The sequence below is a fragment of the Cheilinus undulatus genome, linkage group 6 (assembly GCF_018320785.1).
Source record: "Cheilinus undulatus linkage group 6, ASM1832078v1, whole genome shotgun sequence".
In the NCBI taxonomy this organism is placed as follows: Eukaryota; Metazoa; Chordata; class Actinopteri; order Labriformes; family Labridae; genus Cheilinus; species Cheilinus undulatus.
In genome coordinates this window covers 44,558,107-44,583,774 of record NC_054870.1, presented here as the reverse complement: position 1 = coordinate 44,583,774, position 25,668 = coordinate 44,558,107, and the positions used below count along the sequence as shown (strand labels likewise).

The 25,668-nt window shown below is 38.2% G+C and overlaps 1 protein-coding gene across 2 annotated transcripts in view; it reads left to right on the top strand.

Moving 5' to 3' along the window:
- The window catches only part of LOC121510877 (CSC1-like protein 2), a 45,217-nt gene extending 20,030 nt beyond the window's left edge, over positions 1-25,187 (top strand). Inside the window, exons 4-24 of one of the 2 annotated variants that reach the window (XM_041789199.1) lie at positions 49-87; positions 3,612-3,702; positions 3,809-3,846; positions 3,975-4,117; positions 4,371-4,422; positions 5,861-5,969; positions 6,073-6,143; positions 9,915-9,995; positions 10,101-10,224; positions 12,051-12,184; positions 12,816-12,953; positions 13,195-13,348; positions 14,941-15,047; positions 15,150-15,236; positions 15,343-15,408; positions 15,743-15,905; positions 18,887-18,992; positions 19,172-19,339; positions 19,466-19,581; positions 19,684-19,752; positions 21,419-25,187. In XM_041789199.1, the coding sequence (XP_041645133.1) occupies positions 49-87; positions 3,612-3,702; positions 3,809-3,846; positions 3,975-4,117; positions 4,371-4,422; positions 5,861-5,969; positions 6,073-6,143; positions 9,915-9,995; positions 10,101-10,224; positions 12,051-12,184; positions 12,816-12,953; positions 13,195-13,348; positions 14,941-15,047; positions 15,150-15,236; positions 15,343-15,408; positions 15,743-15,905; positions 18,887-18,992; positions 19,172-19,339; positions 19,466-19,581; positions 19,684-19,752; positions 21,419-21,598 (2,236 nt within the window). In that variant the 3' untranslated portion in view covers positions 21,599-25,187. Of the gene's footprint in view, positions 1-45; positions 88-3,611; positions 3,703-3,808; positions 3,847-3,974; positions 4,118-4,370; positions 4,423-5,860; positions 5,970-6,072; positions 6,144-9,914; positions 9,996-10,100; positions 10,225-12,050; positions 12,185-12,815; positions 12,954-13,194; positions 13,349-14,940; positions 15,048-15,149; positions 15,237-15,342; positions 15,409-15,742; positions 15,906-18,886; positions 18,993-19,171; positions 19,340-19,465; positions 19,582-19,683; positions 19,753-21,418 lie in introns of both variants that reach the window. The other variant, XM_041789198.1, reaches the window with a different exon arrangement.
- Positions 25,188-25,668: the final 481 nt, after the last annotated feature.

Genomic DNA, 25,668 nt, shown 5'->3' with positions numbered 1-25,668 from the left:
TCTTAACTAAGCTGAAGAGCTTTGTTTTGCTTCTCCTTCCACCAGAAGAATGGATCAGCGGTACAGTCGTCTGGATGATCGGGAATAGTAGGTCATCTCTCTGTACTGTAGACTCACTAACTTTTTCTTCTCTCCACGCCATCTCTGTAGTTAACCTCACTCATAACTCTTGTCCTCTCTGCCCAGGCCGCTGTGGGTTTCAGCCTGTTTTCACTCTTTTTCCTCCTCCTCCTCCACCAGGCGTTTCCCAGTACCAGGCTCCTAATCATTCTTCCCCTCTGTGCCACTCTTATGTCTGCTGTCGGGTGTCTCTGTCCTCTCCGTCCGTCCTAATCAGATCTGTGTGTGCTAATCTGTGTATTGACCTCTTTATCAAGCATGGACTTCTTCTCTCTGAGCATACCACATGAGCTGCACAGACAGGATCCGTACAGGGAGAGGTAATTCTCCCCTGATGGTTGTTGTTCATAGACAAGCCCTAACATGGTACGCCTACAGTATCCTGTGTGCTAGAGCTGAGATGAGCAACTTCTTACAGGAATGTGAGAGGATGACTGATGGTGGATTACAGCCGCAGCCTCTCTCCTCATTCTATTAGAGGTCTATTAGATCCCTTGGTGACGTCAGCCTTAAATGTAGTATTGAGCACTGAATCAATGCTGGAATTCCTGCAGAGTCTGGGTCCTTGTCATGTTTTACTTGACCTGAGATGACCTCACTTATATAATAATGTTTTTAAAGTAAGGTCCTAAAGCTGTGTTTTTTTTTTTTTTTTATCAAGGAGTATCCAGAGTTCTTTGGGCTGGGCAATAAATCAAGTTTTTAAGAAGTACTGATATATTTTCAAATGAGATTAGGTTAAGACGTTATATTTTAATTATTACAGTTTATATAAATGTGATAGAAACAGATTCTAGGCCCTATTTGTCGTATAAGGACGTTTACACTAAGAACCAATAACTTGTGCTTATTGACCAAAAGATATTAGACATATTAAGTCTAAATGGGCTGTCAATCAGGTTCCGCAATTTGCTTACAAAACTTGTTTTTTTCAGGGGTGGGTGTTTTTACTTCCTGTTTGGATATAGACCTAGCTTTATTTTAAAAGAAAATAAGAAACTTTGGGAAGATCTAAAGCCCAATTCTGACCGAAGATTTGCGACACAACAGGACCATTTTCAAAGGGTCACAGCTCTTTGAATTGAGCCATCACAGCTCAAATCGAGCCTTCTGATGATGTTGCTCGTGATTCAGCAAGTCGCAGACAGCTAGTTTTAGATCGTTGGAAGCAGATAAATGTGAAATAGGAAATGGAAGTCTGGTTTTGAAAAGCTATAAATGCAAAGAAATATTTGTTTAAAGCAGAATATTCATATTTATGCTGTGAGTTTTTGAAAAGATTACATCTGTCATTCTGCTTTTAACTTGTCGCACTGAAACTCCAGCTTATAAACAATCCTGTCTTCTTCTTCACCTGTACATGAAGGACGCACCACACTCTAACCCTTAATATATGAGAAATTAAAGGCTGTAGGAGCTGAATTTGTTGAAAATGAATTATTCTCAGCAGATATCTTAGTCATGACAAGACTCTGGTAGCAAAGCTTTTTCTGTGTTGATGCATTGTCTTTTCTGGTGGCTGCGGTGTAAACCGGTCAGCTTTTAGAATTTGTCAGACTGGTCCGTCGCAAACAGTAACACATTTCAGTACATCTCGTCTGGTCTGAACTGGGCCCAAGATTAAGGCATGAATTTGACCACAGAAAAAGGAACTTGTTATGACTCTTAAAAGATATGAGGGACAGTAAAAATTAAAATGTTTGATGTCACAAAGTGCAATTAACTTTTGACATGTCCACTGAGCTGTCTGTGAGGGTTTTTTTTTAAAGTGAATGAGACATTAAGGGGCAGTGTTGGACTGATTTTAGACCACTGTAGCTACAGGGAGACGCTGCAGTGGCTTTGCTAAAGTTTGCTTCAGCAATAACATTATGATTAGTGCAACAACACTGACAGCCTTAATATGCAGTGCTTAACAAATTTATTAGTCCACCCTAACCCTAACCAAAGTTAGGTTTATGCCACAGCTGCCCTAAATTTACAGCATTGGTAATTACCAAAACCATTTTTTATGTTTCTGCAATGGCTAATACACCAATATGTAGAAGCTCTTTAACCCAAATGATACTTTTAATGCTAAAATATAATTATTATTGTTATCCATGAATTTTCAAATTTACTGATTTACAAAAAAAAAAAAACCTGAAAAAATAGTAAAGCACGTTATTATTTCTTGATTAATATGTCAAATTATAGTTCTTTACTTGCATTCCTGAACAGAAAAATTTGTTTTAGTGGTTGAATGTTAGCTTGATTCATTTCTGACTTCTCAGAGAAGCCTAGTGAGCCGGCTCAAATTTGGGTGAATTCGGTTTGAAATTCCTCATTCCTGTTCAAAATGGTAAAACGTGGAGAGCTCACTGAAAATGAAAGAGTCCGCATTAAAGCACTTCATGATGCTGGATGGTCTTTGAGACAAATATGACACGTGGTCTAATAAATTTGTTAAGCACTGTATATTGGTAGAAAAAAATGGAATGGCAACAAAATAAAGTCCTAGATGCCAATATGGTTGTTTATTATCAAAAATTCTGGTAAAACTCCTTAAATTTGTCTTTATCACAGTATAGTTGGCAACTGGTGAGGAGTGAAGAAAACACTCGCCTCTGTAAGTTCCACCAATGTTTGCAAAAAGTTTCCAACGTATTTTTGCAGTTTAGACAGTGCTCTCCCTCTCTGTTTATCTTTGGTTAAAAGTATGAGTAGAAATCTTAAGTTTCTTTACTTTTCATACCACTAATCACTTGTGGTTTCATTCTTTTGAAACACACTGTATTTAGAGTACTTTGACAGCCTCAATTTATAGAATGTCACCACTCTTTCCATACAATTTAGATGGTGTGTAAGAGTTTTTCTGCAATATTTAATATTTTAAAATAAAATACATTGCCCAGTATTGGGTGTGTAGGACTTCTGCTTTTGTTGCAGTTGTAATAAACAGGTTTCAGTATGGTTTGATTTTTACTAGAATTGTATCAGAGTTAAGCTAGTGTTTGTTATTTCTTTACTTTATAAAACATATTGACATTTATAAATACATTACAAAATATCAATATATGATTTTAGATTTTTCCCTATTGCCCAGCCTTACAGGCTCTGCTGGACAAACTCCATCAATCAGCCTCTTGATGATTTCTTTTTTCTGTTGTGATTGTTCTTCTCTGTAGAGCTTAGCCTCCTAACTTTTCATCACAACCTTTCCTCTGAAAGTGACGATATTTCCAACCTGTGTAAAGTAGGCTCCTAATGCTGCATGAAATGTGGCTGCAGAGATTTTCCCTGTGGTCAAATGGTTAACCAACACAAATCCTGTGCCAAGCCCACAAAGGGTAAACAGTGGAGAATCTCTTCAGTCTCATTTCAGGGCATGTCTTGTTTGTGTTTTTTGTTTTTGTCTATACTGATGGTAATCCCCCAGTCATGATTCATCAAGAACCAACATCCCTTCAGGATATGTGTTGATGATTGCTATCTGTGTTTTCTCTGCACAGTGTGGCCTCTGCACTGACATCAGAAACACCAGAACGCTACGAGCGGCTTACCTCAGTTTCCAGCTCTGTAGACATTGACCAGAGGGATACAGTATGTCTGAAGATGTTTTTATAGCATCAAATGAATTGTCTTTTCATGTTGTATATGTATTATGCTGCCTGTTGTGGCTATTAAGACACTTGCTCTTCTTTTTCAGGGCTTCTGCTCCTGGCTAACTGCCATCTTTCGCATCAAGTGAGTCAACTTATTCTCAGACTATAATGAAAATATTTTCTTTTCCAAATTGTTTAAACATTGATTAGAATGTTAGTATTTTTTTGAATCACTGAATTTTTCATCTTTGTTGCTGTAAATTCCTGTAGGGATGAAGAGATAAGGGAGAAGTGTGGGGAGGATGCAGTACACTACTTGTCCTTTCAGCGACACATCATTGGCCTGCTGGTTGTGGTCGGCGTGCTTTCTGTGGGCATCATTTTGCCTGTTAACTTCTCGGGGAACCTACTTGGTCAGTATATCAGAAACTACTGTCTTAGTATCTTTTGATTGTAAAAGAAGAACTGTTTATTTTTAATATTCATATTTTCTTTTACTACAACTACCTTCAAATGAACACATGTATACAGATCTTTGCAGCCTGCACTAGTATGGAGCTCTTTAAAACATGAACAAAATTGTGTAACATTTATATAAAAATGCTTCAACATTTGCAGGACTCAAAGTTAGCCACAGTTTGAAGTCTCTTTCTTGTTCTTCTTCAGAAAACAATGCCTACAGTTTTGGGCGTACAACTATAGCAAATCTGGATGCAGAGTGAGTAATTCATCTTTCTTAATTCCTCACAATACACTTAACATGCTATGTTTGAAATGTATACTGATTTTACCCTAATTTCACTATCATTTACAGTGTTGAATAACAGCACTGAAGGATGTTCCTATGCGTCTATTTTCCCATTCGGCTAAACACTCATTTAAATTGCGTGTAACCGACTATGTTAAAGAGAAGAAAATACTTAGAAAACTGTTTAATTCATCAAAGGATCACTTTGTTAGCCATGCTGTACAGAGTATATGAGGCTAACATCCCACCCACTAACATTAGCAGCTAGCTCTGCCAGCCTTCGTTTCTCTTGGCAGATTAATATCGTGCTTCCATATGTGGGCTTTTCACTTTGGTTGAGTAGTTATACGTGAGTTTGACCCTAGACAGCCTACATACCACTTTATTTCAATTTATTACTTAAAAACGGTCATACTGCACTGTTCCTACTACACACTAACTGCTAAGCTTCTCATATTTACATCCGGTGAAGTGCCGGGGGAAAGCTCAGAGAGGAAGGCAGTGGCCATTCACTGAAGCTACAGCGGCTCCTAGTTGTGGGAGGTTCACTACAGTTTATAAGAGTGTTATTGGCCGGGATTTCAAGCCTATGTGTTTATGAAAAAAATATAGGTAACTACTCTAACTTGTACATCTTGTGCCAGCTGATTTGATGAACAAATTTAACAGTTTAACCGTGCGCCTTCATAATAGCACTACTGTCAAAGTTATGCACTACTTTACAAGTTTACTGTCTTTTGAAAGTAAAACAAAGTACTGAGAAAATTAACACATTGGAGTACTTTTATATTACCTGGAATAAATAAACTGAAATGAAAAACCACTGCTTATATTGTTAATCTACTAATCTTTATTACTATAGTATCAATTGTTAACCAAATTCATTTTAAGACATTTTACAAAGTAAAATAACTTTGTATAATGTTAGGTTGTTAGGTCTGGATTGGTTGTAAGGAGTGGTTATTTGAGTTTCTCTTGTCTTTTTATCATCTTGAACCAGTCTGCCCATTCTCCTCTAACCTCTGACATTAGTTGTTCACACAACTGCAGCTCACTGGAAATTTTCCCTTTTTCAGATCATTCTCCGTAGAGATGGTTGTGTGTGAAAATCCCTAAAAATCAGTAGTTTCTGAAATACTCTGACCTGTCCATCTGGCACCAACAACCATACCATGTTCAAAGTCACTTAAATCCCAAGTCTTCCCTGTTCTGATACATATATGAAATTAAAATGAAAAAAATCACTTTTTTCATATTTCCTTTTTGTGACTAAAGTTTTTATATAAATGCAAACTTTATGTGTTATGTCTTTTTACATAAAAAATGATTTGTGGAATCCTCACAGATTATTTTCTTATGTGACCTCCGGAATTGGTCACTAAATGCCTTTTACCCATTATTTCCCCAGTAATGCACTTCTGTGGCTGCACACCACCTTTGCATTCCTCTACCTGTTACTGACAGTGTACAGCATGCGACGGCACACTTCCAAGATGCACTACAAGGAGGATGACCTGGTGGGTAACATAATTTAATATGGCACAGATGACTGTGTCATTCAGTTTATACACACATATCTAAATTGGTTGCTTCTTGATTGACTCTTCTGTTTTTGTGCAGGTGAAACGCACTTTATTCGTCAATGGGATCTCCAAATATGCAGAGGAGAGTGAGATAAAGCAGCACTTTGAGTAAGCTAAAACTTAAATCTGTCTTGTCTGAATGAAAGCTAACTGTGCAGAAACTGCATTAAGTGCGTGAGAGCCATACCCTTTCCAGTTAAAAGCAGCTCTGCATATGTCCTGAGTTGGACAATGACCTGTCTATATGTGTAATTGTCCATAATAGAAGCCAGATGAGCATGATTATGTAAGTCATGTGTCAAGATTGTCAAAGACTGAGGAGTGGGTGTTTGGCTTAGCTCCCACTCTGGCAAATGGGACTAACCAAAATCTTATTTCTGCTCCTGCATGGTTAAAATAGAGTCTGTGTCCAAGCACCAGAAAACCTCCAGTGTGAAGGTTGTATAAGCATATTTTGCTGTTGTTTTTGACTTAGAAATGTTATCATAATGATTGGCAATGTTTCATTAGCAGAACATATTTTGGCATTTTCATTGGCAACAGCTCTCAACTAGTCTAGCTTCAGGACCTACTACCAACTCCTAAATGAGAAACAGCAACCAAAATTTCTGATCTCTCTCAACTAATCAGATTTATTGATCTGATATAACAGACAGAACAATCAAACACATTTAAAGTGCTCCTTAAACTTTTTATTACTTATTTTGCCTGGCATGTATTCATGACTGACTGAAATGGCTCCACTACCTGCTTTTGGGTCCCGATCCACCTGCTGATAACTGATCTACATTATGTGTTGGAATTTGCAAGCAATTTTATATGAATACAGTCCTTCCCTGTGCATTTATCTTATGGAGTAGGTGGTACTTTTTGATGACATGATAATTCACAACTGCATTACTAAAGAGAATATTTCAAACAATGTGCACCCAAATGCACAATTATTGCTGGTAATTGTACATCATTAACCTTGCAAAGCAGATGGATATGCCCATTTCCTTGTTTCTCACTGGCGAATCCATCTTGAGACCCTCTGAACCGTTTGGGCCAGGTTAGAAAGTGACAGGACCGATCAGCGACAAGAGGCAGTACTTTCAGGCGCGGCAGAGTCATGACGTAAAGAGACAGCAGCAAAAGCTGGTGCAGTTATGGAGGAAGAGATTAGTGTGGATGCTGCTAAAGCGCCAGTTTTATCAGAACTTGACGACATTTCTTAATTAAAAGAAGAACAAAAAACAGCAGTGAGTTGTTTTCTTTTCAAAAACGGCAAAAGTCAAGTACTTACATGTTTTTTGTCACAGTGATTTGCGTTATTCCTCAATAGCTGTGCACGCGCAGCTTGATAGCGGCTACCTTGTGTGTTTTGTTGCTCTGATTGGACTGTAGAGATGTGACAGACAGAACGTTCACCCAATCATACTCCGAGGATTTTTCAAAGCCTCTGCCTTTTCTCAAAAATTTCCTATTGAAGCTTTCCAAGATGGATGTGAGAAACAAGTCCATCTGGCGTGTCAGGTTAGTACAACATAGGATTTTTCTATATTCAGACAAATTTCAGCCTTCAGTTTTCTGCATCCTATATCAAAAAGGTATAGAAATGTTAGATAATGTGTATTCTAAATCAATGCTAGTTGTTATTCTAAAAGTTGATGGCATCAAAAGTACTGAAACTTCACTCTTAGTATTTTTACAAAAGCTGTCACAAGAGACAAAGACTTTACTGTCTTTATTACACATAAACATCGGCAGCCAACCTAAGTATCTGTGAAATTCAGACTGTGTGCTGGAGTTGCCTAGTGATTTTTGAAAAAAGAAATGACCCAATATTGGATAGTTGGCTCTCATGATTCTGATGCCATGGCATTGAAACAGAAATCAGTATATTTTGATTGTATTAACTTGTTAACTTAAGTTAGTATTCTTACAGCCCTGATCCCCACATTCTCAGAATAGACTAAGGGCTTCAACATAAGATTATATCCTAATCTTTTTATTTTTTGATTATTTTCTTAAACATGATAGCTTATTTGTTTTATATAAGAATTGTCAAAGTTTTGTAAAATGCCCAAAGGTAAAGTATATTCTAGAAATTGCTTCAAATGGAAACCGAACCCACAATAAGCTGCAAATCCTTGGTTCGAAGAAGATTCAACACGTTTGATATTTATGCTTTAGAAATATCTCAAAACATTGTGACTATCAACGTTTAACATTTGGTATCATGACAGCCCTAATCCCCCACATTCCTAGAAATGATTGAATGCTGTAATACATCCCCACAAATATCCAAAGAATTAGCTTTTTTTGGGAAAACATGAAAGAAAAGTAACTTGCATAAAGATCCTCAGATGGATGATGTCTCTATTAGGAGCCTGATAAAAGGTTATGCCTTCAATTTTTCCTGGAGTCATTCTTCTCCTGAGCATCTGTCTCATGAAATTTAGGTGATTTTTTTTCAAGCTTCAGCACTTTCTAGTACAATTGTTTATGTGGAAAAAAGAGGATGTATTTTGAAATCACATGGTATCTTGAAAATTTTACAACCCTCTACATGTTATGTACCTTAACTGATTTAGATCAGGTGTAGCGTTTGCAAGTATTTACCCATAAGATTGGATAAGCGGCTGGCTTGCTTTAAATTTTAAGACGGAATGCAATGTCTGTGCGTGGATTAAGATTTGGATGGTTTTGCCATTTTTACGACACATTACAGAAGAACCGCAATGGGATTTTCTGAAGTACACATGAAGATGGTTTATCAAATAAAACAAATGTCTTGATTTTAGCCTGTCTAACCTCCTCATGGGAAGTTAATGGATGGAAAAATTTAACTTCAGTTTGAGCAGTGATACAAATAACAACTGACAACCTGACCTTATGGCCAAAAGCAGTAATTTGCTGTCAAAGCCAAGGGTTTAAGCTTTCACATTATTTTTTTGTTTCATGTCTTTATCTGCTACAGAGGCAGAGAAATTATTTAAGCAAACCAAAAGTTCTATGCAGTTTTTCAGAAAACCCTCAGGTGTTGGGAGGCTGTTTTCAGACACAATGTGGGTGTATTTTTTGGTGCCCTGAGGTCTAAAAGGGCTAAACCCACTTTGCTAAACACACTGCATACTGTATCTCTACATCACAGCAGTGTTAATTTTGTCGACTAAAACTATGACTAAAATATTTGTCAACAGCCTTTTTTTCCATGACGAAAACTAGACTGAGACTAGCCAAAAATAGATCTTTGAAGACTAACACTGACAAAAACTAAGTTTAGTTTTCATCAAGATGACTAATTAGACTACCATGTAATTCCTTCTTCGTCAGACATTCAAAATCCATGATATTTCCACACTGTGGATAAATCTGTCTAAATACAATACATCTGTAGCTCTTCTGCCTCTCAGCTGTGATTTAGTCTTGTATTTATATGCCTTAATCAGACTCAATCTGGACTCAGCATTCTGTGCATGCTTCACAAATTTGCAGCAGGCTTGGAAGTAGAAGCTGACCAGCATATTGTAAATGAGTATCAAAAGTCGCATTGTTGTCTGCCTTTGGATATCACTGTAAGCTAGAGTGAAAGTTTGCAATGTATTTGTACCAAAAGTAAAGCGTAGAGTATAAGATGTACAGAGCTGTCAGACATATTTTCCTTGTTTGATATATGAGTTTGCATCTTGCCAGTTTGCTAGCAAGGTCAACAGGAAGATGGTCCTTAATAGCAGCTGAATGGGGCATTATCACCACGTATTCTTCTGTCAATTAATGGATTCCCACTTGTGCTTGTGTACTGGGACAAGACAGTAGTCCAGTTAATATCCTAATCAGGCTGTAACTAAACTGGTCATGTAAACGTACTCAGTTTCTCTCTGTACTTTTTCACAGGCATGCGTATGAAAACTGCGTTGTCCTTGAAGCTCGAATCTGTTACAATGTGGCCAGGCTGATGTATCTCAACTCTGAAAAGTAAGAGTATTTTCAAACTTAAGTGTATCTGTTTTTGTGTGTATGTGTTTAAATGTGAGTGAAACAGTCTGTAAATAGTCTGACCCAGCTGATGTTTCCCCACAGGAAGAAGACAGAGCGGAGCAAGAAGTTCTTCCTTGATCTGCAGGCCAAAGAGCACATTACCACCATGATTAATCCGAAACCCTGTGGACACCTTTGCTGTTGCATCATCAAAGGCTGTGAGCAGGTCAGACCGGTCTTATCGCAGCTTTATCTCAAAGCAACACACTCCAGAAACATGTTTACAAGCTGATACTGGACATACACTGTAAAGGAAAGATAAAGAATCAATCTGAGTATACAGTGAATCAGGGCATGTGAAAAAATGTCTTAGCAGCATAAAATTTTATTTTCAGCTCCCAAATTAAGTACCCAAACCAATTCTGTTATTAAATCAGTGGTAAGCCACATCTTAACTTAATTTCAGGTATTACATTATGTGTCTTTCTCCTATTTACAGCATTCTCTGTACTGTTTTATTTATGTCTGCAGTATGAGGTTGCATTCAATTTTATACTGTTAACATGCTTTTAGATTAACAATGCCAGATGTTGGTGTGTGTGTATAGATCCAAGATCATGTGATGCATGCTAATTGGCTGAATGAGAAAAACAATTAGTAAAGATATGATATACATTCATTTCATTTTGATGATGACAAATTGAAACATAACCACCTTAATAACAAACTGATGCACACTGGTTATCTTTGAATAGAGATTTTTTCCAAGGTCTCGTGAATGCTCTATTTCATATTCTACAGACCGTCAATGGAGTGTTTCTGTGGGAATATGTGCCCATTCATTATGTAGAGCATTTATAAAGTCAGGCAGTGATGTTGGACAAGATGCCTGACTCACAATCTCCCTTCCAGTTCATCCCAAAAGTGCTCAGTGAGATTGCAGTCAGGGCTTTGTGCTGTCCAATCAAGTTCTTCCACGCCAAACTCCTCAAACCATGTCTTGATAGTCCTTGCTTTGTGCACAGTCATGTTGGAATAGAAAAGAGCCTTCCCCAAACTGTTGCCATAAAGTTAGAAGCATAGTATCGTCAAAAATGTCTTGGTATGCTGAAGCGTTAAGATTGGCCTTCACTGGAGATAAGGGGTCAAGTCCAAACCCTGATAAACAGCCCCATAGCATTATCACTCCTCATCAAATTCCACGGTTGGTGCAATGCAGTCAGGTAACATTCATCCAGCATCTGCTACACCAACAGGTGTGGCCAAATACTTTTGTCCATATATGGTATGTGTGACTGAATTTTGGCCATAAACCTTTAGAGTTATCCATCACTTTCAGCGCTAGGTTCTTTTTGGGCTGGGCTAAATATAATGCTTAGTAACCAAATAACTCACATTGAATTATCCCCCCCCCCTTAAAGCTACAACAGTATTAAAGCACTGATTATGTTACCATCATTCAGTCTGTTTTTTAGCTTGCCAACTATGCTTTTATTGGAAATTAACCACTAGCCAGAAGCAGTTTTTTGTTCATTGTGGGGTGATACGCCCAATATGCCCAGCCTACCAGCCACTACAGACTACGGGTTATTTAAAGTGTCCTAACAGAGCTCTTTGTGACCAAAAGCAACACAAATTTAACCCCAGGCAGCTGCACTCTGAGACCATAGTGCTCTGTCATATCAGGGTGATGGCCAATTGCTGAAATGGTTGTCTCAGAATCACATAAATGCAGTACAGCAGGAACAAACATCCGTCTCCTCACTTATCACTGCTGACTGCACACTGCCCCACCCTTCACTTCTTCATCCCCAGGCACATAAACATCCATGCTGGAGGACTACAGGAGGAATATGTGGTCAGACTTGGTCATGTGATTATTTTTCATTAATATTTTTCTTTGGGCAAGGCCTCCAGACTAATAAGTGTTAACATGTTAACAGCCTTAGTAATTAGTGATTTTCCTTCAACTTACAGTTAAAATATGGGGAATTAGATTGATATTAAAATCAAAATAAACATTTAAAGCTTAGGTTTGCATTTTCTTCATAGGAGGAGGCGGTGAGCTACTACACCAAGCTGGAGGCGCAACTCAAAGATGAGTACAGGAAAGAGAGAGAAAAAGTCAACAGAAAGCCCTTAGGAATGGCTTTTGTCACCTTCCAGAATGAGTCCATGACTGCAATGTAAGGACTTATATTTTTTTAATGTAAATCCTTAAAATACAGTACTGTGCCGAAGTTTTAGCCATGTAGAGTGCTAACAGTTCTTCACAAGTCCTGATGTTCCACAACCCCGTGCTGAAGAGAGGAGGGAGGACGGCCAGAGTCAGTGTCGACAAATTTGAAGTACGTGTGTCACTCAGCAGCCAAGGTCGATTTTAACAGCATTTCTTTTGTCTGGCCTTTGCACCCCTGGTAATAAGCCCAGCAACCACCAACAGTTTTCAGGTGCTTGAATCATACACATGACAACCAGGGGGTTGTGGCAACCCTCCTACCTGCCCTACCCTAGGCTATGTTCAACTGCCACATCTACCCATAACTCCACCCTAAAGCTGTGGTTTTTGTTTTGTTTTCATCAGACTATTTTCCCATGCCCTTGGTAATGTACAAAGACATCCAAAGCATGACCTCCTCCCCACCTGATGGGGCCCTCAGGTGGGCGTACTTGCCATTAGACACCTTACTTCAGCTTCAAATTTCGGCCCAAACATGCCTAAAACTTCTGCACAGTACTGTATGTTTCAAGTTTGAACTATTTCGGAAGCTCTGTTTGAGTCTGATATCTGGTCTTTGGGTGCAAATCTTCTTTCAGAATCTTGAAAGACTTCAATGCCTGTAAGTGTCAGGGCTGTCAGTGTCGTCGAGAGCCAAAGAGCTCTCAGTTCAGTGCCAAGCTCCATACACACAACTGGACCGTCGGCTACGCCCCTGATCCACAAAATGTCTACTGGTAAGACCACATTCATGTTACAGTTTCAGTCTACAAACTGTTCACATGTTTCATTTATTATATTCATAACATAGCTTCTCAAGATTAAAGGGTGGTTCTGTTTTGGCTCTGTAAAACTTCTCAGTCCACCCAGAGGGAAGTGATTTTGGAGATGCTGTATCATTTTACTGACCAGCTGTGTCCATAACCGAGGGTCATCACCCAGCGTCTGTCTAACCGCTATGTGACCTTTATCCCACAGGGAGCATCTGTCAGTGGGAGGGGCCTCCTGGTGGCTGCGTTGCTTGATCATTAATATCGTCCTCTTCATCCTCCTCTTCTTCCTCACCACCCCTGCCATTATCATCTCCACGATGGACAAATTTAATGTAACCAAACCAGTGGAGTACCTGAATGTAAGTGTGGAACATTCAAAATCTGCTTTTCTGTTCAATTTCAGCAGAACTTTTTTATAATGAATTTGTCTAACTGAGGGTCTGGTTCACTCAAAACAGATTGTAGCTGCTAATGGCACCAAAATTGTTCATCATCTCTGCTCTGTTTAATATCTGATTCACAAAACATAAAGCACTCATGATTATCAGGCACAAATATCTAACAAGTTGTCCTTCTCATTGCAGTGTGTGCTTGTTTTGTATTGAGAGAAGCTATAATCTCTTTTGCCCTGCCCAGAGCTGAACTTTCATGCTTACTGAGCAGTTATTGTCAACATTAAGACAAGGACATGGGAGGGGAAATATTTTCAAGTCTTTTGTCAGGTCAAACTGAAAAATGTTTGAGTTTCACTATTTAAACCAAATCTTTCACCCTGAAAGTAGCAAAAAAGGACAACTTACAGAAAGAAACAATTCTCACATCCTCATTCTCCTGACGCCTTTTCACATCTTGCTCAAGTATCAAGTCACTGATAAACCTGGACTTATTTAACCCCTGTTCTTATTAAAGACTGACTAAACCTCAAGTTTATTGGCTACACATCTGTGTACACGGGTATTAAGCCATGTTTCTGATCAATTTTGGACCACATCTTTTTAATTTTGTGGTAGAAAAATGGCATATAGACTAACTCTACAGGTTGACACCCAGCAAAAGCAATAGAATTTTTCTATACGCTGATTTGGAGGTAGATGATGTTTGTGGGGACAGTTTTTGTCATCGCCTACTTCATGGTAGCTCTTGTTTTAGAAGTCAATTTCCCCAATCAAATTTTTGTCACAAATATTTTGAAACAAGTCAAGATATCTATCATACAAATGTGTATCTATTACAGGACTATACAGCATCGTTTTACACTCAGAGAGCTTGTTGCAGGTCTGCCTTTGATGGTTATGTTATTATGGCTATAATCAAAACCCCTATGAGGAAAACAAATGGGGTTTTTACTTCCCACCAGAACTCAACTGGTGAGCTCTGTAACATTTAAATTCTTCATGGGACATTGTCCTCATTGTCCTCAACATCATCTGTTTCAGCACTCACTGCTTGTGCTAACAATGCAAACTGTTTCAGCTCTGGGCTGCTGTCATATTTACAGACTGCATTGAAAAAATATTCTAAGTCATCCAGAGGCGTAACTGTCTTTCTGTTTTACTGGGAAGTATGCACAGAACATCTGTTATAAATTCTGAAGTGCTGTCACCACAAAATCTGAACTCACAGTGATTCCACATTAACTTCACGTAGGTTTTAGCAGTGGACGCTTTTCCAGTGAGGCCAAATTGCAAAGGAAGGGACCACCAAATTACTTATTTAAATGCATGCAAACAGCAACAGAGCACAGAAATGCTGTGTATCCATTCTGCAGCTCAATTAGGAAAATTCAACTTTTATTTTTCTTATTTGTGTAAATTTATCAGGCACACAATCCTACTGTGAATCAGGCAACGGGTATTCAAAGTTCACACCTTTGCAAGCCTAAACACTTAAAGACAAAAATATGTCAGTGTTTTTATGCTACATGACCATGTCTCTCTTGTCTTCCCTTCAGAATCCAATCATCACCCAGTTCTTCCCCACCCTCCTCCTGTGGTCGTTCTCTGCCTTACTTCCTACCATTGTTTACTACTCTGCATTCTTCGAAGCACACTGGACCCGGTATGATTTACACTTTTTATACTTAAGAATGAACTATTATGGCTCTGTGAGTGAAGTCTTTCCTTTTTAATAAATGTGTTAATTTTTCCTTTGGTTTTGCAGGTCAGGAGAGAACAGGACCACGATGCATAAATGCTACACTTTTCTGATCTTTATGGTCCTGCTACTGCCATCTCTTGGACTCAGCAGGTATAGGATTTATGTTTGCCCTGCAGCAAGATTACTGTAAATTTACTTTTGCCAGTTTTTCAGTAAATATTTGAGCTGAACCCACTCTGTTCTTGTGTCTTTACAGTTTGGATGTTTTCTTTCGCTGGCTTTTTGACAAAAGGTTCTTGGCAGATGCTAAAGTGAGATTTGAGTAAGTAGACTTACTTTTGTAGGTCTAATACATTCTTATTTATTACATATATATATATCACTTATTTCTTTAGTTTTTAAATTTCTAAATAAAAACATACAACATGAGTGAGCAAAACAGTAATATGAAATAACTGAAGGTAGTTAGAAGTTATCAGTGGTCTTCGCTGCAGTCCTCTGTGAAACAAGAGGTCTGTTTCTAAACACTTCCTAGCAAAGGCTGTTCCCTTTAGTCTTGGTGAAAAACTCATCTTCTTTATTTTGTATATTCAGGTTTCTTCAGTCTCTGTATTAATATTCCATAATGTAATTTGTGCTTCTGTCCTACTCTTAAGGTGTGTGTTTCTTCCTGACAATGGGGCCTTCTTTGTCAACTATGTCATTGCGTCTGCATTTATTGGTAATGCCATGGACCTGCTGAGGATACCTGGTCTACTTATGTACATGATCCGGCTCTGCTTGGCTCGCTCTGCAGCAGAAAGGAGGAACGTTAAGAGGGTTAGTGTCCAATCCTTACTGTGTTCAAACCATTGAGTGCATGATCTATGTTGTAGATTAGTTTATTAGCAGCTAAACCAAGCAGAACTTAATTCCCTAAAAGGCTGGGATGTTGTGAAGAGAATAAAAAAACAGAATGGGATTATTTGTTAACACTGAAACTCTATATTTGATTGATCACAGTGAAAAGACAACATGTCAAATAGTTGTCCAGCTATTCAACAGTTCAAGGTCTCCTCTGGCAAATTGTGACACAAGGATGGCCAGTTTATCACGGGGCTCTTTTTACAACAGAGCTATCCTGTTGTAATATGTGAAGTCTAGGGTTTGACTTTTTTGTCTTCCTTGGAAAAAAAAACATTGTCTGGCAGTGTATGTTTCTCCAGAGCCTGTATACAGTATCTATAGGTGCATTCAGAAAGTATTCAGGCCCCCTTTACTTTTTTTCAATTTTATGCTGCAGCCTGATGCTACAGTCATTTAAAGTCACTTTTGCCTCTCATTAATCTACACTTAGTACCCCATCATAACAAATTGAAAACAGAATTTTAGAAATTTTTGAAAATGTATGTAAAATATAAAACTGAAGTATCACCTTGATTGGAGTCCATCTGTGATAAATTAAACTGGTAAGACATGATTTGGAAAGGCACACACCTTTATAGAAAGCCTCACAGCTGACAGTGCATTTCAGAGTAAAAAACAAGCCATGAGGTCAAAGGAACTGCCTGCAAAGCTCAGAGACAGGATTGCTGCAATACACAGATCTGGGGAAGGCTACTAAAAGTTCTTCTGCACCAAAGGTTCCCAGGAGCACAATGGCCTCCAGAATTCTTAAAACAGAAGAAGTTTAGCACAACCAGGACTCTTCCAAGAGCTGGACGCCTGGTCAAACTGAGCAATCAAGAGTGGCTAGACTGAAGCCTCTCCTAACTGCAAAACACATGAAAGCTCTCTTAGATTTTGCATAAAAGCACTTGAAGGACTCTCAGACTGTAAGAAACAAGATTCCCTGGTCTGATGAAAGCAAGATTGACCTGTTTGGCCTCAATTCTAGTGTCTGGAGGAAACCAGGCACTTCAGATCACCTGCCAAGTACCATCTCAACAGTGAAGCATGGTGGTGGCAGCATCATGCTGTGGGGGTGTTTTTCAGCAGTAGGGACTGGAGGTCTAATGTAAAGCTAAATGACACAAAGTACAGAGATGTCCTCAATGAAAACCTGTTCCATAGCACTCAGGACCTTAGTTTGGGCCAAAGGTTCTCCTTCCAACATGATAATGACCCTAAGCACACAGCTAATACAACACAGAAGTGGCTTAGGAACAACTCTGTGACTGTCCAAGATGGGCCCAGCCAGAGCCCTGACTTGAACCCTATCAGACATCTCCGGAGAGACCTGAAAAAGGCTGTCGACTGATGGTCCCCATCCAATCTGACTCAGCTTGAGAGGATTTGCAATGAAGAAGGGCAGAAAATCCCCCAGACCAGATGTGCAAATCTTTTTGTGTCATATTTAGAAAGACTTTAGGCTGTAGTTGCTGCCAAAGGTGCGTTAACTAAATACTGAGTAAAGGGTCTGAAAAATTATGTCAATGTGATATTTAATTTTTTCTTTTTAGTAAATCTGCAAAAATGTCTAAAAATCTGTTTTCACTTTGTCATGATCGGATATTGAGTGTAGATTAATGAGAGACAAAAATGAATGATTGTAGCATCAGACTGCAACAGAACAAAGTTGAAAAAGTGAAGGGGGTCGTAACACTTCTGAATACACTGTATGTGCAGCATTAATGGAATTGGTATTGCCTTTCCTTTTTAGCCCAGAGAACAGAATAACAGTTGTTTATAAATTGAAAGTCCAATTTTGACCTGCAAGACCACAGGGACATTTTTCATTTTACTTCATTTTATTTTAATGAGCTTCTGGTCACTGCCTGAAATTGTTTTCTAAACTGAATCAAATCAAACTTGCCATATCAAGTCCCCAAAAAGTCAATATGTTGATGATATTTTATCTTTGATCAATGTTCAGTCAAATTTGGGATTTTATTATTTATCACGTACTTTTTTCAGTTTACAAATTGTCCCATTTTTTAGGGAATGGGGTTGTACTCTGAATCTGAGTATATTACTCTTTTATGACTAAACAAGTTAATGAACTAACTAGAAATCATAAAACTAGGATTTTAATTTAATAAACTTCAAAGATAATGCAAAGTTATGACATTACCCTTTAATTATGTTCATCAGCTTCATGTGATTCAAATACTGATGTCTTCAAGACTAGTCATGCCAAATGTATGTATTTTAAGAACTACTGTTGAACTGAAAGTTTTAGTTAAGCATAAATTAACTATCTAAAAAAGTAAAATTAAGAACACCAAGACTTCAATAAAATACAAAGAAAATGTGACTTTCTACCAGTACTTTTTTTTGTCAGCATCATGGAATGGAGAGATTGGGTATTCCAGGGGTCAAGTGCACCAGCTAGGCATACTCCTGGATGTAATGTTATGTCTGAATTAAAGCTGAGGTTAAAGAGTGCACTCACACGAGGCCCAGTTGTCCTATACCATGCTAAGACAAGCTGGTCCTCCTTCCCAAGTTCCCTGTTGGCCTGCAGTCTTGTTATTCCAAACCCAACCAGCCTGAGTAAGATACATCATTATGTTGTCATATGACACGTGCAGTTTGCAAGATGATGGCAATGACAAGGGGGTTTTAGTGATATATCACTCTGATGCACCCATATTTGACATAAATGTTGCATGATGTTGCAAGACAGAGTTAATATTCATCAGACAGCATGCAGGGACATGGATAGCATTTCTTCAGCTCTTCAAAGAAGCTATGACTTCTATTTTTGTTTCACTCCATGTAACTTTGAGTCTACATCTTGGTTGTAATTAAGTCAGACAGATGTAAGACAGTCTTTCCAGGTGTTTTAGTTTTTGCGCTTTGTCATTTTTTCTTCATAGCACCAAGCTTATGAGTTCCAGTTTGGGGCAGCTTACGCCTGGATGATGTGTGTCTTCACCGTGGTTATGACCTACAGCATCACCTGTCCGATCATTGTTCCTTTTGGTGAGTCCTGCCTTTTTATAATTCAGTTACCGGTGTTTCAAATTAAGATAGAGGTCTGTTTGAATGACTGCAGGATGAACGCACAGAGCACTCACTGGTTCTGTTCTTAATACTGAAGCTTATCAGCTGATCTGATTGGATTAGTTGCAGTAATTGTATTGTCTGCTTTCTCCATGCAGGCCTGATGTACATGCTGCTGAAACACCTTGCTGATAGATACAACATGTACTACGCTTATCTGCCAACCAAACTGGACAAAAAGATCCACTCTGGAGCTGTAAACCAAGTGGTGGCTGCTCCCATTCTCTGCCTCTTTTGGCTTCTTTTCTTCTCCACTGTTCGCTCGGGTAAGACAAGGACTCCCCCTACAGGCTGTTAATGTTTAAACACATGCTCAGTTTTATTTACAATACATAAAGCATGAAAAAGAACAAGAACCTGCTCAAAAAGGTTAATCCATTCTCTTTCACTAGGGTTCTCAGCTGCAACATCCATGTTCACGTTTGTAGTTTTGATCATCACAATCATCATCTGCCTCTCTCACGTCTGTTTTGGACATTTTAAATATCTCAGTGCTCATAACTACAAGGTAAAAACTAACTAATTTATTCTATACATGTTATTTTTAAACAGCAGTACTTTATAGCATTTATACATCTACTTGTATGAAATGTTTGTTTTCTTCTCACAGATTGACAACCAGATAGATGGCATTGAGAATGGACAAGCAGTGTGCACTTTTGCTTCCAGCAACACGGCGGTGTGTATTCACTTTGTTTATTTTGTAACTTTTCAAGCCTCCAGATCAAACAAGGGATTGACATGGGACAAACATGGGGTTAACTTCCCAAACACTATTGGGCAAAGGCTGAATAGCTTTTTCTGTACTTTATTTTTCTGAACCGCCATATTTGATGACACATTTGTAAAATAGCTCAGTGGTTCATTACAAAGAGTTCATGATGAGCAGGAATCACACAGCCTGATGTTATGTATTAAAGATGAAAAAAACAGTTGTTTGCAGCACTGTCCCTCTTGTAGACATAGATTCGAAGTGACAGGCATTTAGAATGTGGTAGAGCAGCATGTCACAAGCAGCTGCGAGTTTCAACTTGTCTCATTACAAATCTTTGGTCTGAACTGGGCGAAGACTGAGACCATATTCGTCCATTACTCTTTCATCCATTCATCTGATTGCTAGCAGACTTCTGCCATTAGTCAGACTTTGCCAACAAAACATGTCATGACTTTTTACAGATATCAAAATGATCTTTGGCAGTATAGTACTTTGAGAAAAATAAGCAGACCAGTTACAATCCTCTTAACCCATTTAGGCCTATAAGGTTGCCATAAAAATGCCTTCTAAAACTTAAGTATCGTATAAACAGACTCCAAAAATCATACAATTTTGTGGGAAACTGCACAGAATATCTTTGTTTGCTAATATCTATTTCTCATCAGATAGATACATGAAATTAAAACATCCGAAAGCTCAGATCCTCTGCTTTAACTGTATATTCAGTGCTTAACAAATTTATTAGATCACCCTATCCAAAGTAAGGTTTATGCCACAGCTGCCCTAAATTAACAGCATTGGTAATTACCAAAATCCTTTTTTATGTTTCTGCAATGGTTAATATACCAATATGTAGAAGCTCTTTAACCCAAATGATATTTTTAATGCTAAAATATAACTATTATTGTTATCCATGAATTTTCAAATGTACTGATTTACAAAAAAGCTGAAAAAAAATAGTAAAGCACATTATTATTGCTTAAGTAATATATAAAATTAGAGTTATTTACTTGCATTCCTAAACAGAAAAATGAGTTTTAGTGGTTGAATGTTATGCTTGATTAATTTGTGACTTCTCAGAGAAGCCCAGTGAGCTGGCTCAAATTTGGGTGAATTCAGTTTGAAATTCCTCATTCCTGTTCAAAATGGTAAAACGTGGAGAACTTACTGAAAATGAAAGAGTCCGCATTAAAGCACTTCATGATGCTGGATGGTCTTTGAGACAAATATGACAGGTGGTCTAATAAATTTGTTAAGCACTGTAACTGTTACATTATTTTCTAAAATACCACTGTAGTCTCCTCTATGTTGCACCCCTCACTCAGATTGTCAGCCATTGTCTGTGTCACTCACTGCTCAGCTTTAAAAGCCTTCTCATCCATCACCTTTAAAATAAAGGTTCAAAAGGATAAATTCTCTGTTAGGGAAGTTAAATCCTGTGTTTTAGCCAATCATGTTGCAGTCTGCAGTCACATGTTTTAAAAACAATAAGACCATCCAAATCACATCAGGACTTAAGCAGAAACACACCAGTGTCTCATTTAAAAATACAGATTTGTTGTGAGGAAACTTTTGCTATAACACAAACTAGCTGTCAGCCTAACCTCTCATTTTGTATCCTTCTCTACAGCAAACCTACATCGCTCTGGTGCTTCAGGACCCGACTTTAGAGGAACCCAGCTCAGGCAGCGGCGAGGACGACGGCCAGGGGTCCTCACAGGATGAGGAAATAATCAATGTGGAAAATGGCCTGAATGAGGACTTCCAGTCAGGTGAAGACAGCCTCATTGATCATGAAGTGCGGAACTGACGCTGCCTAAGACACAAACAGATCTCCTGAGTTTAGCCTGAGGACTGCACTGAATATGTGAAACAAACAAGGAGCTGATCCCACAGTTCTCCAAAGCATCTCAACCTCTGCAGTGGAACTTTACACTAACATAAGCACACTGTCTACTAAAGGATTTAATGGATTGTCCTTTAAGGATTCTTTGTGGGGTCTCACCAAGTATCATGTTGTGTAGCTACAGAGGGGATCTACTCTGAAAATGAAAGGGCCGCAACCTTCGTCTGCCTCGAGGCACATCCCAGAATATTGCACATGGACCCAGGAGAAGAGACACTACTGCACACATGAAGAATTTGCCTTGTCTTGTATGGGGAGTGACATATTGTCTGTAATTCTTTAACATTATTGCACTTGAAAAAGAGAACGTGTCCTATAAGCTCGAGTTTCACTAAGGTACTGTTGTACAGCATGCCTTTCAGCTCAAAGGGTAGAGGATTTTCCCTTAATCCTTCGTTGATATCTGTAATAGTCTGCACTACTTCCTCTGTATGAGCAGCTGGTGTGAGGGGAACAAGGGCAGAGTTTCCACGCCACCAGATAGCTTGGTGAATGCAGATGTGATCGTCTTATACTGTTCTTCCAATTCCATGAAAGCCTTTCAAACAAAACGAGGAAAAAAAATTCCTGGCTACTAACACTCCTTGATGCTTCGACACCGTACAGCTAAAAAACTCTGGATTTGTTATGAATCCTTTTTTTTGACGTTGTATTTATTTTAGATGCTTGCAAGTTTGATACGCCCCTAAACTGTGGAAGAAGATAACTAATATCTTGGCACACTACATTAATAAGACACTTGTTAGTCTCTGAGCCTTTGTCGGACTGCTGCTACTGAAGCTGCCTCCTGTAGGGGGAAACGTTTGCACGGCTGCTGCAGAAGGAGCCGAGGCCGGGAGCCTACTGATCCTTTTGTGTTGCTCAGAGGGTGGAGAGAAAGAGGCTGTTTGGGTCTTATTTCTGGGTCGGTTTCAGTTGATTGTCATTGTGACTGGTTCTCTTTATCTGTTGTTCTCATTTGTATTATTTTTGATCGTATGTTTACGTCTGTATTTAGAGATTTTTTTGGGAAATAGCGTTGAGTTTAAGGGGCTGCTGATAAGCTCTTTCGTCTCTCAGCCTGTTGTCCTCAATGTTTTCTTTTATTTAGACTCTTAAAGTAGCTTCTATTGTCTTTGGTCAGTGAAGCGGTGTTACACTTTTCTGTGGGCTAGTACTCAATATGAGTCATTGATTGCAAAACCTGAATTTAGCAATATTAGTGACAACATATCAAAACTTAGACTGGGCCACTAAAGCGCACTATACCCATGATACTTCCTTGTACTTTATGCAACTCAATACTGTATCACCTACTAAAAACAAAATAACACTAGGGCTGTGTCTGAAACTGCATACTACACGCTACCATGGCAGCGTACGCTAAAACCTTGGTTTTCAACTGGTGGGTCAGGTCACAAAAGTGTGGCAAAAAGTATGATTGCTTTTATTTTCAAGGATATGTCCCCATCTCTCATTGAAAACATTTAGTAATGATTGAAAAATGTAAGAAATTTTGGTCGCAACTTGTTGTTGAGGAAGTGGTGGTGGGTCCTGGTGCTGACCAGCAGAGAATCACTGCTCTAAAGTGTATACTGTGTACTTAGCTAATGGTTAGCCAGCTGTTCCATCATACTTAAAAGCTCATCATCTCCACTTCACATGGCTTTGTTGTTGATGTTTATCAGCCTGAGCTTCTCTGGCTAAACTATCAACACTCTAGATAGCTCTAGATAATCACAGCATGACTGTAAATGGAATTCAACACCAATTAAAAAAAAGGTTATTAGCCCTTTACTGGCCTTCTGCTTGGTCTGTTGACCCTCCAATCAGAGAACCCTCCTACACAGAAACTATTGTCAAGCTTCACTCTCCTTGGTTACTGATGCAGGGTAAGAGAACCTCTCTTCTGACTGGGCGCTAAACCATTTAAAAGGATTAAAAATATCCCTTATTTGACTGTCTTAATTTTTGATACTTTTTATCCTTTTGAAAATGTGTCCTCAGTGAAAGGATAAGATATAGAAGGGCGAATAAGAATCACAGAAAAATGTTGTTAAAATCATTGAGAATATTTCCCAAATATTAGGCTAGTTATTTTGTATGACGGAGTATTAGGGCCACATTTAAAAAGAGGATTTGTTCATTTTGAGGAAAAATTTAAAAAGTCAACAATTTATGACAAACTATCTTGAAACTTTCAGATCCTAAAGGTCATATGTTTATAAGAAAAACCCAATTACTACCAAGATCAAGATTTCTGAAATTTACACTGGAAACTTTAAATTTTCAAATCTAAAATGTTACAAATTTATGAGAAAAAAAAACCTCCAAACTTCCAAGTTTAAAAAGTCATAAATTCACAGTAATAACATAAGAAACCCTTTAAATTTTGGAGTGTAAAAAGTTGTACATTTAAAAGAACCAAATAAAAAAAATCATAATGAATTAAAAGTCCAAAATAGCCTATTGCTTAGAAGAAAACCATACCAGGTGAAGCCATTTTCCTTTCCTAAATCCTTCAATTAAGAGCCTAATCAAATCATTCTTTTTATTTGGACTGAGCAATAGGGAAGTGCTTGTGATTTTAGCCCAGAATCATCACATTATCATTAGCATCTGAAGAGACATTTCTGGAAACGGGGGCAATCCAACCACTCAATTTTATAAAGTTAAAATGTACAATTTTTTTTTACATTTGTTTCTCATAAATTTCCATCCTTTTGAACTCAGAAATTCTGAGTTTGGTTTCTTGTAGATTTACAACTTAAACATCTCCAAAGAAATTGAGTTTTTTTTTTTGTCAATTTCAACTTTGGTTGTTTTTTTTTTTGTCATTTAATTATTCCTTTTTTTTTTCTTCATTTTTTTAGAGTGCCTCAAATACAGCATTGTATTGTTGTATCAGCTGATGTTGGTGAATGTCATACTGTGTACATAATGCTTCACAGCATTCTGAAGGCCCTGTTGGTGATATTTAGAGGATATTTCAGTCCCTTGCTCCAGATATGATCAGTGATTGAGTACCGCATCTTTGTCTTTATTCTTTCACTGAGGTCAAGTTTCTAATAGAAAAAAATCAGTTAGGTATAAATTAAAGGTGATCAAATGGCAGGGTATTTTAAATAGTTTCAAGTGGGGTGGAGCCAATTGGCAAGAGATTTTTTCTGATCTTGTAACAGTATAACCTTTCAAAGCAGATGGATACGCCTGTTTCCTTGTTTTTCACTGGCGAATCCATCTTGCAAAGCTCCCATCTGAACCGTTTGGGCCCGGTTAGAAAGTGACAGGACCAATCAGTGACGAGGGCCAGTACTTTCAGACGCAGCAGAGTCGTGACGTACACAAACAGCAGCAAGAACTGGTGCAGTTGTGGAGGAAGACATTTGCATGGATGCTGCTAAAGCGCCAGTTTTATGAGAAACTTGACAACATTTCTTCATTAAAAGAAGAACAAAGAACAGCAGTGAGTTGTTTTCTTTTCAAAACAACAAAAGTCGAGTATTTACATGTCTATAGTCACCATGTTTTGCGTTATTCCTCAGTAGCTGCGCACACGCAGCTTGCTAGGGGCTACGTCACGTGCTTTGTTGCTCTGATTGGCCTGTAGAGATGTGACAGACAGAACGTTCACCCAATCATACTCCTACAATGGGTCACTGTGCAGCGACACAGTTATTTTAGGGTAATAAAAACATTTTCATTATTTTATTTTACGCTTCTTGTTGGCTGGCCAGCAAGCTCTGCTGTTGGATAGTTTGAAAGCTTCGATGCATCGTAAAGTTCAGATCAGTGTGCTCCTGTTTCATACTTAAAATTCAGGTCAATCTAATCTATATTATCCAGGGATTTTTCCCATAAAAAAATTACATACTGTGAATTTTGACAAAATCAATGTAATGGCACATTTAGTATGAAAAGTAAAAGTATGTGGTTTCAGACAGCCTTGGTTTCTTCTTGACTTAATATGAAGTTATTTATCTCCTATGGTATGT